The sequence below is a fragment of the Oncorhynchus mykiss genome, chromosome 5, assembly GCF_057628025.1.
Source record: "Oncorhynchus mykiss isolate SJ-2025 chromosome 5, ASM5762802v1, whole genome shotgun sequence".
Lineage (NCBI taxonomy): Eukaryota > Metazoa > Chordata > Actinopteri > Salmoniformes > Salmonidae > Oncorhynchus > Oncorhynchus mykiss.
The window spans coordinates 28,263,530-28,280,103 of record NC_143026.1 but is presented as its reverse complement, the minus strand read 5'-3'; the positions used below and the strand labels follow the sequence as shown (position 1 = coordinate 28,280,103).

Below are 16,574 nucleotides of genomic sequence, written 5' to 3'. Positions count from 1 at the left end.
AGACAGACAGACAGACAGACAGACAGACAGACAGACAGACAGACAGACAGACAGACAGACAGACAGACAGACAGACAGACAGACAGACAGACAGACATTGTGCTTTATGGCCCTCAGTATTCCGACCACAGCTTGTGGAGCCCGGTCCTCCAGGCTGGAGGACTGGGCTGTCACAAATCACTGCCGTGTCTCCTAGCTCCCACCGCACGGCTCAGCTACAACGGGAAATCAATGGCCTCTCTCAGAATCTTCCATCAGACCAAATATCTGGAGCTTGATGGTGAAGGGAGAGACCAAGGGGCCAGGGTTCCGGTCTGGGGGCCAGGGTTCCGGTCTGGAAGCCAATTTTCGACTGGTCCTACAGTCTTGCTTCGGTACTGCAGTTTACTAATGCCCGGCCCCGAAAGACAATTTCCATAGACGGCCACAAAGAGAAGTCCGATTAGAGAATTCCTAATAAGACACTTTAGTCATTACCTTTATGCACAAAACATTCATTGAATTATTCAAATAATTATCGCTCAGACCCAATTTGATATTCATCCAGTCTTTTGGATGACGTGATAAAGTAGTCGCCGCTAGCGCTGCTCCCTGTGCACACTAAGTGCTATTGTGCATGTGATGTTGGTCTGTGTAAACAGGATGTGACCCGGATATAGACGGTCCATGAATCGGCATATGTGAACGTGAACAGATTACCTTGAAAACAACGGTTTTCAGTCTCAGCAGTCTCCAGCTCTTCATACATCAGTGGGAGAGACAGAAGTGGGAAGGTGTAGATGAGGTGGAGTTGGGGTGGTGGGGGGGTTGAGGCCCTGCTGGGTGTGCCGGGGTTGATAACAGGGTCTGGTTCAGACTCCAGACAGGAGTAGTGTGTGGAGAATGTGAACCAAGCTGTTCAGATAGAGAAGAGGAGAGTGAGTGACTGACTGAATGACTGAGTGACTGAGTTGACTGACTAAGTGAGTGAGTAAGTAGGATTAAACAAGGAACCGTGTCTATCAGTAGAAACAGTCTATCAATGTAGATCAGATTTGATTCCTAATCCATGGTCTTTTAGTCTCTCCGTTTAACTGCAAGTTCTTTTACATGCACCACCATAAAATGAGCGCAATAATGCATGAAGGAGATGTCATATGAACATGTTGTAGCAAATCATTTGTTATTAAGACATTGGAATAGCAATGTGAATGACCAGAAAAGCATAGCGATAAAGAGATGTTCAGTGTTTAGTACGCTGTCCATGGTCCTGAATTGCTACTCCCATAAAAAAATCCCCCTTTTCATTCACTTTCCCGTCTCTCTGCTTTGCCCTTTGTTATAGAGGTTAACAGGTAGATAGCTAACCTCTCTCCTTTCCTCTCCTCTCTCCTTCAGTGGCAGACAGCAGGGTGATTCTTGATGGTCTACAGAGGTACGGCCCCATGCCCGGCTACCTGCCTGTCAGCTACCAGGTACTCAATGCCAAGGCAGCCTTCTTCCTAAAGGAGGCCAACCAGGACCTAATGAGGAACTCCAGCCTGCAGGCCAGGACTGAGCCCTTCTTCATCCAGGAGGCCCGCCAGATGCCCTTCATCAACGCCAGCTACGGACCCATGTCTGCCCAGCAACCCATCCCCCTGGAGCTCCTACAGAGCCCCGGACCCTTCAACGGACCCTCTTTTACCTCCCTGTCATCCTCCTCCTCCTCTTCTCCATCCCTTTTCACCTACAACTGGAAGGTCCATACCTTCATCATCAGTGAGAGGATTCACCCCAGTTGGCCAAAGGTGCAAGTGTTGTTCTATGTGGGAGGCAGGGACTGGGATGACTATACCACCATCCACAGGCTGCCCTGTGTCAGGATGTTTGCCTTCCACGAGACCCAGGAGGTGCGGGGCACGTGTCGTCTGAAGGGGGAGCTGGGGATGTGTGTGGCAGAACTGGAGCCCCTGGCTAGCTGGTTCAGTCCCCCCACCGTGAGGCCAGGGAGGCAGAGATCTCCGGAGCAGCCCCAGGGCACCCCCGTGGAGCTCTACTACATGGTACAGTCCACGGAGACTGGGGAGTGCAGCTCAGAGGACTCAAGGAAAGGCAGTTCCATGCGCACAGAGCACCAGGGGCCCATGGGGTACTTCTCGGGTCCCACACCCATGCAGCGCATTGGGAGCGTGCGTCTGTTCCAGCCCATGCCGGAGCTGAGGCTGGACAGTAACTTTGTGGTGATGGTGCCCTCTAGACCAATCAGACAGAGGGAGATAGTCTCCACTTTCCTGGCTCTCTCCATCCTGTCACCTGTACAGATCTTCACCCTCAGGTGAGTGGGCCTCCTTAAGTCACAGTGAGGCATTTTGATTTAACCTTTATCCAGGAAGTACCATTAAAAACCTCTTAAGGATCGGCCCCTTTTTTTAAATGTTTGCCCAAGCTCAGGCCCTGAAGGAAGGATATGCATTTTCTTGGTACCATTTGAAAGGAAACACTTTGAACTTTGTGGAAATGTGAAATTAATGTAGGAGAATATAACACATTAGATCTGGTAAAAGATCATGCAAAGAAAAAACCAACCCAAATGTGCCTAATTTGTTTATTAATAACTTTGATGTTCAAAACTGTACACTCTCCTCAAACAATAGCATGATATATTATTAGCCACTGTAAAATAGCTACTGTAAATTGGACAGTGCAGTTAAAATGGCAAGAATTTAAGCTTTCTGCTAATATCAGATATATCTATGTCCTGGGAAATGTTCTTGTTACTTACAACCTCATGCTAATCGCATTAGCATACATTAGCTCAAACGTCCCGCAGGGGAGCCGCCAATCCTTTGAGGTCAGAAGACTTCTTTTCCATTCAATTCAAAAAAAATATTTTTCTCCATTACAATTACAAGGACATTTTATCAGAATCAGACTTTTACTCGCCAAGGACATTTACACAAACCCAGAATTTGCCTTAGTGAGAAGGTGCTGTCAGCAATAGACAATATACAAACAGAATACAGACACAAGTCCAAATAGACATCATACAGAATATACAATATTGGAACAATATTATATATGCTGTCTTCACTTTGGGTTTGCTTGGAAACCAGAAGGCTCAGAGAGCTGTGTCTCGTCTGTCGTCTCCATGGAGTTTCATGGTGATTCATCAAATATGTTCACAGTTCACACTCTTTGGTTTTTAAATGTCATGCTTGTGCAAGATATTCACTGGCTGATAATCTTACAGAGGTTCTTTACTCCCAACTAATCTGCTTTGTGATTGGAAATAGTCGAACATACTGCAACACAGCTGCTGAAATCATTGCTCCTTCTCATACCAAGTATTTTAAATACATTTGATCATCTGAAAATGTATGTGCTTTATATGCATACAGCTAGATACTAGTCATTCTTATAATTACAACATGTTTAAACATTAAGAATTGTAAAAAAAATATACACTGAGTGTACAAAACATTAATACTGATTGCACCCCCTTTTGCCCTCAGAACAGCCTAAATCTGTCGGGGTATGAACTATAAGGTGTCAAAAGCGTTCCACAGGAATGCTGGCCTATGTTGAATCCAATGCTTCCCATAGTTGTGTCAAGTTGGCTGGAAGTCCTTCAGGTGGTGGATCATTCTTGATACACACAGGAAACTGTTGAGCCTGAAAAACCGAGCAGCATTGTGGTTCTTGACACACTCAAACCGGTGCGCCTAGCACTACTAACATACCCTGTTCAAAGACGCGTACATCTGTTGTCTCACCCATTCACCCTCCATGTCTCAATTGTCTCAAGGCGTAAAAATCCTTCTTTAACGTGTCTCTCCCCTGGATTTAACAGGTGACATTGATAAAGGATCATAGCTTTCACCTGGATTCAGCTGGTCAGTCTATGTCATGGAAAAGCAGGTGTTTGTAATGTTTTGTACACTCAGTGTAAATAGATTAGATTAGATTGTACAAATAAATATATTGAACAATTCACATCCATTTATTGCTGTGTTCATTAAGACATGTTTTATGTCCCTAACATCAAAACAGTTCAATGCTGAGGAATAGTTCATTTGAACTGAGTGTGCTGCAGTAGAGGGAAGCTCGTTATTGATTCATTGGGCTTTGAGCGTTAATTAGAAAGTGACAAAGCGACTGAAGACATCCCACGGGCCATGCAAATAGAGATTTAAGAAAATATGCATTTCCAATAGTGTACTTTCATGCCTGAAATTGTAATCACAGCAGAAAAAAATCGCTAGTGAGCTCAAGGTGGAGCTCTGACAAAAGGCCCATACCAATTTGTCAACCTGGGTGAACAGGAAATCTGCCAAGAAGCCTCATTGCTTTTCCTCACCCAACATATAATGAACTTCCAGAGTATTTGCTCTGTGTGTGTTTTAATACAGGGGTTCTCAAACCCTTTGGGGCCAAGGACCTCTTTTCTTATAGCAAATTCATCAGGGACCCCCTCATAATCAGAACACAACTGGAGTTTGGCAGTGCATGGTCGGACGAACCAAGTCTCAGGCCCTGGGAAGGCTCGCATCTTGGCATCGGAGAGAAAATGTTTCAGTTTTCCATCTAATATCCTGCAATTTTACCAATTTTGCCATGAGGCAGAGAGAAAACTTTGCAGTTGTATCATAAATTACATTGCACTTATGTAAAAAAAACAAGTTAAAGTTGAAAAATTGATAATTGTTGGAGTACTGTAAATACCAATATCCCTGTGAGCATGCCAAGCCCATGTTGTCCAGGGTTAAGAACAAACATTGTAGATTACTAATATTACATTGTATTGTATTGTATTACATAAACCCTTTAAACTTATTCCACGGATCCCTTGGCCAAAATTGGTTTAATCTGTTGTTAGTAATATTTATAAAAATATTGAAATATTTTTAGATCTGGCCACTGGCCCCCTCAGTACCCCACTTTGAGAATCCCTGTTTTAATACACTTGTCGAATGTGAATCATGTTTTTCCTTAAACTTTTTTACAGTCATGCTGCTCATATTTTCCAAGGTTATATGTTTTGAATAATGATTCCCACAGGGAGTTTGCTATATATGAACTTAAGTCCAAAGCTCACTAATCAGCAGTTCAGTTGGTGCTGTCGGTGTTCCATTTAGCCTACTATACAGTGAGTTCCTCTCAGCCAGTGTACGGTGTGTGTGTCAGCCAGTGTACGGTGTGTGTGTCAGCCAGTGTACGGTGTGTCTAGGCAGGTTCTTTGGACATGTGTTTCTCAGCCAGGGCTTATCTGCTCCTCAAATTCAGACTAACAGGATTAAACTGTTTATGATCGGCGTGATCGGACCACACAATCATCAATGTGCAGGCGATGGGGTTAGAGAGCAGGCAAGAGGGAAGGGTTGCTAGGGGAGGACTCCTGTTATCAGAGGATTCTGGGATTATTGGACACGACAAGGATCCCAACCTACATACACACATGGGTTTGGCACACATACACATACACACCGCACACATGCACACACACACACACATAACATGTGCAAATGCACATGAACAAATATGCATACACACACCCCTTGGCAGATCAAGGCTTAGCCACCCAGGGGCAGCAGCTCCAGAAGCTGACGAGGGCTTCCCTCCAAACCATACGCTTATCATAGCAGATCAATGTCTGACCACCAATCAGGCCGGACCACACTGACCAGCTCAGACCTCAGAGACACACAGGCCAGGGCTAAAGATGGAGAACTACCTGAATAATACAGTGAATATTGTAGCGCTTTTATTCCAGGATAGTGAAAAGTGTTGATTTTAAAATATGTAATTTACCATATAAACTCCTCTTCCATTGTCCTCCAAGTGTTGTGGAACATTTTTCTAATCTTCCGTGTGCACCTCCGCTCATGCTGTTCAGTGTTGCAAAGGGAGATAGCGACGGGATGAGGTTTCCTTTTCAATGAGTCTTTGGCCGGTTGTTTCTGGTAGACAATATTGTTGGTTTCTGGTTCAGACTATATTGTTGTGCATTTTATTTATTGATTTTATTGATTTATTTCACCTTTATTTAACCAGGTAGGCAACTTGAGAACAAGTTCTCATTTACAGTTGCGACCTGGCCAAGATAAAGCAAAGCAGTTCGACACATACAACAACACAGAGTTACACATGGAGTAAAACAAACATACAGTCAATAATACAGTAGAAAAATAAGTATATACAATGTGAGCAAATGAGGTGAGATAAGAGAGGTACAGGCAAAAAAAGGCCATGGTGGCGAAGTAAATACAATATAGCAAGTAAAACACTGGAATGGTAGATTTGCAGTGGAAGAATGTGCAAAGTAGTGATAGAAATAATGGGGTACAAAGGAGCAAAATAAATAAATAAATACAGTAGGGGAAGAGGTAGTTGTTTGGGCTAAATTATAGATGGGCTATGTACAGATGCAGTAATCTGTGAGCTGCTCTGATAGCTGGCGCTTAAAGCTAGTGAGGGAGATAAGTGTTTCCAGTTTCAGAGATTTTTGTAGTTCGATCCAGTCATTGGCAGCAGAGAACTGGAAGGAAAGGCGGCCAAATGAGGAATTGGTTTTGGGGGTGACCAGAGAGATATACCTGCTGGAGCGCGTGCTACAGGTGGGTGCTGCTATGGTGACCAGTGAGCTGAGATAAGGGACGACTTTACCTAGGAGGGTCTTGTAGATGACAACGAGAGCGTACAGGTCGCAGTGGTGGGTAGTATATGGGGCTTTGGTGACAAAACGGATGGCACTGTGATAGACTGCATCCAATTTATTGAGTAGGGTATTGGAGGCTATTTTGTAAATGACATCGCTGAAGTCGAGGATCGGTAGGATGGTCATTTTTACGAGGGTATGTTTGGCAGCATGCGTGAAGGATGCTTTGTTTGCGAAATAGGAAGCCAATTCTAGATTTAACTTTGGATTGGAGATGTTTGATGTGAGTCTGGAAGGAGAGTTTACAGTCTAACCAGACACCTAGGTATTTGTAGTTCTCCACATATTCTAAGTCAGAACCGTCCAGAGTAGTGATGCTGGACGGGCGGGCAGGTGCAGGCAGCGATCGGTTGAAGAGCATGCATTTAGTTTTACTTGTATTTAAGAGCAGTTGGAGGCCGCGGAAGGAGAGTTGTATGGCATTGAAGCTTGTCTGGAGGGTTGTTGATACAGTGTCCAAAGAAGGGCCAGAAGTATACAGAATGGTGTCGTCTGCATAGAGGTGGATCAGAGACTCACCAGCAGCAAGAGCGACCTCATTGATGTATACAGAGAAGAGAGTCGGTCCAAGAATTGAACCCTGTGGCACCCCCATAGAGACTGCCAGAGGCCCGGACAACAGGCCCTCCGATTTGACACACTGAACTCTATCAGAGAAGTAGTTGGTGAACCAGGCGATGCAATCATTTGAGAAACCAAGGATATCGAGTGTGCCGATGAAGACTGAACCCTGAAATGTGCATAATGACTGTTTCTTGTTAACTGCACAACTGTCTACCGTACAACCAGTCTCTTAGAAAAACACATTATTAAATACAAAACCTAACACACCAGAGAAAGTCAGATCTAGGAAGCATATATGAATTCAGCACCCAACACCAACTCTTCACTGAGACCAGAGGGTTTCAAAGTCTGGGGAACGTCAAACTTGGTTCTTCAACTCTGTGTCTCAGTAGCCTCCAAGCCAAGTCTGCATGGCAATTCACAAGTTTAAAGGGCCTGGTGAAAAGAGTCTGACCCTAGCATGTGACTGGTACTGTAGCCTAAGAGGCACTTGTCTCTGTGTCATCATCACACTATCACACTAGATGGACCCTCTATGGAGTGTGGGCTCAACAATGCCCTTGAACCACATCACAGTAGGAGTGTTCACAGAAGAGAAGTGGTGGAGTGGGAGTAAACAGGAAGTCTTCACGAAAGAGGAGAGGGAGGCAGGAAGTGACACACAGTGGATAAACTGTTATTTCAGGCTCTTGTATTCATCAGCTTCAGAGGAAGAATGGAGTAAACTGAGATGGCAGCTTATCAGGTTTAGGGGTCTATAATGCCTCCATCACATGGTCCCACTTCATTTCAATACATGGAGGGAGATATGCACAACAGAAAGGGAAGAGGGAGGGAGGGAAGGAGAAGGGGAGAGAGAGGGGGAGAGGGGAGTAAAAAAAAAGACCTAGATACAATAAGTATGAAAAATGGAGGCAAAGCCTATCTTAGTGACCTTTAACAATAATACATGGAGGATAAAACATCTTTACTCCAACCTTTTCTCTCCTCTGTGATCTCTCAGCCATCCGCTGGCCTATATCCAACAGTACAGACACATTACGTGTTACTCTGACCAGTGTTAAAGATCAGCCTAACACCTGATATTAATTGTTATGGATAGCATAACATGTCTTGTTGAATTGAAAACTGCCTGATAGAATATTCTTTGCCAGCAAAATATACATATTTAACTATAAAACAACACACTATCTGGATCCGATGCCCCGGTGTGTAAGAATTTCCTAGTTACCTTTGATGAACTAATGCATGCTCATTAGCATGCATTAGTATATGTCCCTTGGGGAACCTGTGGAAATGAATATGATTGTTTAGTAAAAATTATAAAACAGCTGGGGCTATTTATCTTTTGAAAATGGTGTTAATTTGTTCGCGAGGAAATTGTTTTTCATTTGCATTATGAATAGGATGCAAATCCTATTTCAATGGCAGCCACTCTAGATTGCTAATGAGGCAATGAGTCGATTCCACTGGGAAGCTTTAACCTGACAAGCAGATCATGAATTTACAGTAGTCTTAAATGATCTGTATGGTCTTAATGATTAGCAAACATAGGAGTGTGAGTGTGTGTGCGTGTGTGTGTGTGTGTGTGTGCATGGGCACCTGACTTTGTCTGGAAGTAGGGGCACATTTAAAAAAAATGATTAAACATTTACAAATGATTTTAAAACCATTTGCTGCAATTCCATTTGCTGCAAGTCTCTTCACAGGGGATTTCAATATTTATCAATAGAACACATATTTTTCTTAGATTCTGCCACAATAAATTATATTGAACTTGAGTACACAAGGACCAGAAAAATATGACTATAAGCCAACTGTGTGCAACAATGCCTCATTTATCATAACCATTACAGATAACTTCTAAATTGCCCCATATACTGTATATTCAGTAAATGAATTGTGCCATTTAAGATTTATTTTTTGAAACCGGAATATCAACTGGTTATTTTATATTGTGGAGCACAATCTTTAAAAAGGCTGTAACCACAGCAGTGGCGCTTGCTTGTAGAAGCCCATGGCTGTGCAGTGGCAAAGCCTTGTTTTAATTTAACAGACAGGACGCTCTTTTTTTCCGAGACCTTATCACAGTCAAGTAAAATAAAAGAAAAGGTAATAGAACAGAGTAAAAACAAAAGTTTGCTGGTGAAACCTCCAACCAGGAAATGGCCAGATAACCCTCTTCAATAAACAAGGAATACAAGGTAATCGTTTACATTTCATTTGATCTACTTTCACATTGTACATGTAACTTGTGGTCATTCTGAATGCATGCACAGAAAACACAGCTAACTACACATAAATACAATGAATAACTGCTTTCAGAAAAGGTTACATAACCAATGTGTTATTTTCCTGTAATTCTACACATTTTGTCATGGGGCGCAGAGACATTTTTGCAATTTTAAAGCAAGTTTTCTGCAATTCTACACATTTTGGGGCAGAGAGAATATTTTGCATAGATAGCTGGCTAGAATATTTTTCCAAGCTGACATGGGCTGATTGAGTGACTGTCAGTGACTGACATAACAAGAGAAAAACTGCTGATGCACAACTAAAGTTCTACTATTCTAACCCCCCCTTCACAAAAAAAATATATAGACAATACATTTTTGTTTTGTTTTGGAAATTGATATGTGGGCCTACAAAAGGGGGGCCGTGGGCCGCTGTCCATAGGACAATCGTCACATCCACATTTCATCTATTTAATGATATGAGAGTCTTTCAAGTCAAGTATGAAATACAGTATATCATAGTTTAAATAATGACTAGAACATGAATTACTATCCATGATGCTGCTGCATTACCACACGCCCATGGATCAAGTCCAGTCCCCCAGATGCATTTCGACGGGAGCATATGCAGTAAAAGCAGCTGCCCTAAGAGGCCTAACTGTAGGAGGAGAGGGTTGAGAGTTGCCCCTGGGCCCATGAATAGATGATGAAGTGTTACCCACTATACACAGGATCCCTTAACACAGATCCTGTTTGTCCACACACACACACACACACACACACACACACACACACACACACACACACACACACACACACACACACACACACACACACACACACACACACACACACACACACACACACACACACACACGCACACACGCACGCACACACATATGCATATAACACACAAGACACACGTGAACAAACACAATCACATTGTAAACGTGCACATTGCGCACAAACACACACACGACCAGAAACTTCAGAAAGCAGCCCTCGTATAGCCCTCTCAAACTCCTTTATCACACACACCAGCCCCCCAATCCAGGGATAATGCCAAGAACTTGGCATGGTCACACACACAGTCACCCGTTGGGTACCCGTGAGGGAGAAAAATCAAATATTCCCTTTCTGAAACCTTATCATCAAACAGAACTAACACAGGAGTAGCTGCTTAGAACTACACTGAGCATCCCAGGACTGAGTTACTACATAAGAGCTACACACACTACAAACTACACCCAACACACTCCAGCCATCTACCCACTACCCAACTCCATATTGGGCCTTTCAGGCGTATAACCAGGCGTTTCTCTAGAGTGGATACACTGGAAGGCAGGTTTTATAATTGGGCAATTCCATGGTAACAGAATTATGCATATTTTTCACTTTAAAAGTATGCCAAATAAAAGACATTGATTGCAAAGTTAAACAAACCGTACAACTCTATGCACATGGACTACTTTGAACAATTTCCACAGAAACATTAACAAAAACACGTTTACTCGATGAACAGTGCAGATGTAAAGTTTGGTAAAAGAATGTCGGTAAAATCTCCCTGACCACATTTTTCAAAAACCTTGTTAAATATCTATGAATTAAGATTCAAAGATGTCTGTAGAAAAAAATGAGCTATCAGCTATGATATGGCACCTTTAGTTAGAAACAAATCTCATTTGGTTATTGAACTGGAGTAAATAGATTTACACTCGGTAACAGAATGATGGTAACAGAAAGACATCATGAGTCCCTGATCTGTACTATAGAGAAATGCATAATTATGAATGTCATTCTCTTCATGGTGATATATGCTGAATAGGCACACAAAGACAGAACATTTGATATCCTCCTTTGCATGTTTGGGTATTATTCTGCACACTGGCTATTATTCTAATGAGCTCCTCCCCAAACAAGACTAAATTTGGTTGGTGTGGACCGGAAATGGAAATAGGGGCCTCATGGGTATGTTTCAGTAATCGCTGGGAGAGGTGACACTAACTGAAGAGTAAGAAGAGAGATGGGGAGAGAGAGGGCTCGTCCAGAGTGTTTTCACACTCTTGCTTTGACTACCACGTGAGAGAAAGAGAACATTGAGCTGAACATAACAGCATGCCAGTGGAAGGGAGAACAGTAGCATGTGAACCAACTGTGATTTGTGACTACTATGAATTCCTGTTATAGATGTTCTATGCTGAATGTTTTCTTAGACCCCTTTTATGTCTGTCATTGCCTTTGCATTTTTAGGGTGGAAAATGGTTGAAACATTTATAAATGCCTTAAATTCAAAAAAATATACACTTTCATTTGACACCAAATTTGATGTGCTCCTATGAACTTCATATGTTAGTGCTCATGGGGCTTTTTACAGGGAAATGCCAAAACGGAGTCTTTGTAGTGGTTCTCATGTCTAGGAACTCTAGGAACACTGTCTGTTTCTCTGACAGTGTCTCCCCTGGGTTCTACTCAGACACCTAGCTCTGTAGTTGTGAGGCCCTCCTGTGAGCACACCTCTCAAACTGAGCAGGGCTTATGACACAGTGTGTGTCTGTGTGTGTGTGTGTGTGTGTGCGCGCACACGCATGCAAGGTACCTGTGTGTGTATTCATTGAGGACTTGTCTGTGGGTGTTTGTGTGCGTGTGTGTGCGTTCTCACTATTCTTACACCCAACTCCCTCAGTCCAAACATTGCGAGGAGAGTATTTGATTCTGGACCATAGGGATTAGACATAGCAAGGCCTGTCCCAGTGCTCCTGTATTATGGCCCCAGGGGACCTGGAATGTAAACGTAGGGATCAGTGTAAATATCCAGTGGCAGAGGTGGATAACCTGTGAAGTGTAAGCTGTGCTCAGGGCCGCATGGCCATAGTAGCTGATAGATAACTGCTACATGGGAGGGAATAAAGTGGGCTGCAGCCTCGTTAAAACATTCAGCCCATTCGCCCCCAGGATGCCATATTTCTGCCATCTAATCCACTGTAGAGAGTTAAGGACCTGCATGGAGATGGGTGAGCTGGGGTCTTGAGCTGTCTGTGTGTGTGTGTGTATGTTTGTGTGTGTAAACAGAACTGGGTCGATCCACAAAATGAGTGCCTTTTGCATCCCTATAATATTTTATGTACAATTGGGCACCAATATTGCATTTTAAAAGTATATTATATTAAATGAAGTGCTCTTTAACATAGACCACATGGAAAATTCAATAAATCAGATTTTTTTATATGAATAAAGACTTAATTCATAATTTTGACATGTCCCTCTGTGACTTCTAGGAAAATGTTAACCCACTTAACATTTCTCCAGGTTTTCACCATCATTGTAAAGCCCTAGTTATTATGTTGCTTTGACAAAGTCATTTCTGAAGATGATTATTTATTTAATGTAATTAGTGATTCATTTTTGTCCCTAATTTTAATGTCAACCCTGTTGTGTGACCTGAACTCTCGCTTTACTATAATAACATATTATGCTGAAACTTTTCCATTTTAAATATTTGTTTTCAAATTAAACATTGAACATCTTAGTCAAACTAGTGTAAAAGCTGTTGAGCCACTTCTAATCTTTTTGGCCATTTTCTGGTGTTTTGTGGTGGAAGACTGAGTGGGTCAAGTAGAACACGTCAACCCTGTTTCCCATGTATAGACAGAAATATTTAATAATTAAAAAATGTGTTTTCAAAATGACTTTCAATTGCCCCTCCCTGTTGTACACAACAAGCTTCCATTCCCCCTGTCACAAGGGGATCTATGGCTGATTTATGATGAATCATCAACCCTGTTACAGTCAACCATGTTACTTTGTTTGGCACTTAATGTAGTATTTTTTAAGATGGGAAAGCATTTTTTATTTTATTGAGTTGAACATGTGCTCATTATGATAGAATGTTAAAATGAGGTGTAACTACTTAAAAACATTTTTTTTTTGTAGATGCTCTTGTCTAGCGCAACATACTGGAACAATTAGGGTTAAGTGCCTTGCTCAATGGACATTGAATTATTTTTCACCTAGTAAGCTCGGGGATTCGAACCAGCAACCTTTCAGTTACTGGCCCAACACTCTTAACCGCCAGGCTACTTGCCTCCCCTTTTACCAAGTTGGACTACTCAAAAAGTACCCAATAGGTGGAATGACACAACTAACCTTTGTATTTGTGTGCAATTTGCATGTACAGCATGTGTTTGTCAATGTACCTTTAGCAATAACTCAAACTCACACCCATACCTCTTCAAGTCAAATTTGATGTTTATTGCTCTAAGCAGATTTACCTCCTAAACATCATCACATTTTTGATACAGTAGGCTATGTATCAAATAGAGATGGTGGTTTATTAACTCAACCGACAGTAAAAGGTGTTGGGTTTATCAAAAGCTTATTAATGAAGTTAACTCACTGTTAGGGATGTTATCATTAAATTCGGTTTTGCTTGGTAGAATCGGGCCTCGGATGAGGAGAGCTGGAGGGAGAGCAGAGGAAGAGAGAGAGAGATGGATGGAAAGTGGCGAGAGAGAGCTGGAGAGAGATGGAGGGAGAGAGAGTGGCGAGAGAGAGCTAGAGAGAGATGGAGGGAGAGTGGCGAGAGGGAGAGTAAAAATCACAAGCAGAGGGATAGATGGAAGGAACGAGATATACAGCAGGGAAGCAGGGAGCATCTGTAACATTTTGTAGATTGCATGCTCCGCAATGCAATCTGATTTCAGATTTTTTCATAAAAAAAGGTCCCCTTCACAAACTAATCAGAGCAATTTAAGGAACGAACATAAGTGCCATGGGTGCAAAATCTCATGAGCAATTTTGTAGGAAGAAATTATTTAAAAAACCAGAAAGGATGTGTTTGGCAATTTTTTTTGTGCTCGTCTCTATTTTTCCAAAGTCAAGCAGATTACCCATCAGAACTCACCCGCAGGTTTCCTTTGGGCCTTTGTCAAAGTAAATTATTCAACCTCTGAATCATCCCTCCGTCTTCCTCCCTCTCCACTCTCTCCCTCTTTCCCTCTCCCCCTACTCTCCCCATTCTCCTCTTTCACTTGTCCCTGTCCTACAGTACATCTGAACCTGTGTATGTTATGACTGGGACTCTGTCCTGTGCTGTCTGCTGATTGTGAGTGTTCAGCACTGCCCAGCGGTGCACGCAATGAAGTGCAAATAGGGATAATGTGCTCGCTTACGTGTCAGCTTTTAAAGATCAGCCCCCAATTGATTTACCTGACGTCCCACTAAGGCATTAACTAATAACAGAGGAGAGGAGAGCAGAGCAGAAATTATGAACACATGCAGCATGACTAGCCTACCTCAGCAAGTCAGCTTGGTCATTACTCTGTCCCCCAAGGCAGACAGAGAAGAGTAGGGGTGGGTGGATATGGACAGAAGTGGAGAACTTTGAAGTGCGTTGAGTCGGTACTTCCCTGGTTCTGCCATTGTTATCTCCATCTACTTGTTCCTAAACTTTCATCTTCAGCCCTATCAGAAATGGTAAAAAACTAACTAAGATAAAGTTGTGATCATAGCAGCATTAGGAGTTATGCCCATGGAATTCTCACTCACTCATACCCACATAAGACATCGGCGTCACACATCATTTAACTAATGGGCAAAAAACACATTTCCAATTCACATATCCGTATTAATACACACTTGTACATGTGTGAAATGCAACAATGGATCAATAAGATGAATTTCTCTCTATAGAGACCTGGCAGAGGAATACATATCCCCATCTGGCCCTGGTCCCTGTTTGCAATTTAAAAAACTCATATTTAATCGTCATCCGTCCTTAGCTGGCTTTTCTATTTGTCCCCAGCGTGTGATCTCCTTCAAAAGCCTCACCTAGTACATCCATACCATTTATGATCTAATTACCGGACATAATGAATAATCAACCATTTGTAATGATTCTGATTAAACTGTTTCAGTGATTGCCAATGATTAATTGTTGCAAAAATGTTTTTGTTTTTTTGCATATGTATGGTAATTCTGATTGTTTTGTTCTTCCTCTTTGACATGTGTGCTGTTCGTTTAGCTCTTGACAGTGTTGTACATTTTCCATTTGACACAGGTTTTCAATTAAAGGTCTGGCGGAAAAATCTGATGTTTCGGTAAAGAATCGATAAAGCAGTGCATTCAGATTCAGTGTATGACTGATGTTCCTACATAGATGTTTATGTCATGTGGTATGTTTCAATAATGAATGTGCATGTTTGTGTTTGTGTGTGCTTGAGTGCATGCATGCATGTGTGTATGTGTGAACATGTCATGTACTGTATGTCTAGCATTATCAACAGTAGCGTTATGTCTAAATCAAATATTACATTTGTCAAAGTCAGATCAAAGTGATCCATCACATTATGGTGACTGTTGAAAAACAACTCATTTCACTGCATCCGGTGTATGGGGCAATACATATTTATTTCTTCTTTGTTTTATGTGGCTCTAGTAGAAACATACAACCTCATCCTAATGTTAGTGGAATTTATTCATCTATAGTATTTATTGAGACTAGGACAGTTAGAAGGATCTAATCTGAGAGTGTATGATGTATCTAATCTATTGTATACAGTAGAGGTGTTATTATTCTCTGTAGTCTAGACTGACTGACCAGCAGTGTTAATCTGTAACCCGTTCTCCATCAGGTTTACGTCCTCTCCCTAATCTGGCCGAGCACATCTTGTGATAATCCCACTAGTCCCCCTCCAGCTCCCGTCCAAATATCGCATCACTCTGGGATGATCCGTCCTAGCCCAGCAGATTCCATATGATCACTAATTCTGGTCCCCCTGGACCCACCGTCAGGTCAGGGAGGACTTATGGGAACAGAGCCGTCTGCATGGTGTGTTTTTCCCCATCCTCTGGTTTAAAAGACGAAGGGGCTGTGCAACTAGCGACCATAGGGATCCTGCATCTGGCTGCCAGGATATGATAGGGCGTCCTTAATTTGGGTGATTTGCTGGCCTATAGTCTTTAAAACCCTGTAAGCGCATGAACATGGGAAGTTTTTAGTCCATTGGCATACAGTTGCACAAATATGGTTTGGTGATCCTAAGCGAAAAAATACCACATTGACACACATTTTAAAATCAGTGTTGTTTGTGTATTGATGTACA

General features: G+C 42.2%; 1 protein-coding gene across 1 annotated transcript in view; it reads left to right on the top strand.

The window, feature by feature from the left end:
- Positions 1-277: 277 nt before the first annotated feature.
- LOC110522892 (transmembrane protein 132C-like) overlaps positions 278-16,574 on the top strand; it is a 125,813-nt gene continuing 109,516 nt past the window's right edge. The window contains exons 1-2 of the mRNA XM_090236667.1: positions 278-374; positions 1,378-2,296. Of these exons, the coding sequence (XP_090092793.1) occupies positions 278-374; positions 1,378-2,296 (1,016 nt within the window). The remainder of the gene's footprint in view (positions 375-1,377; positions 2,297-16,574) is intronic.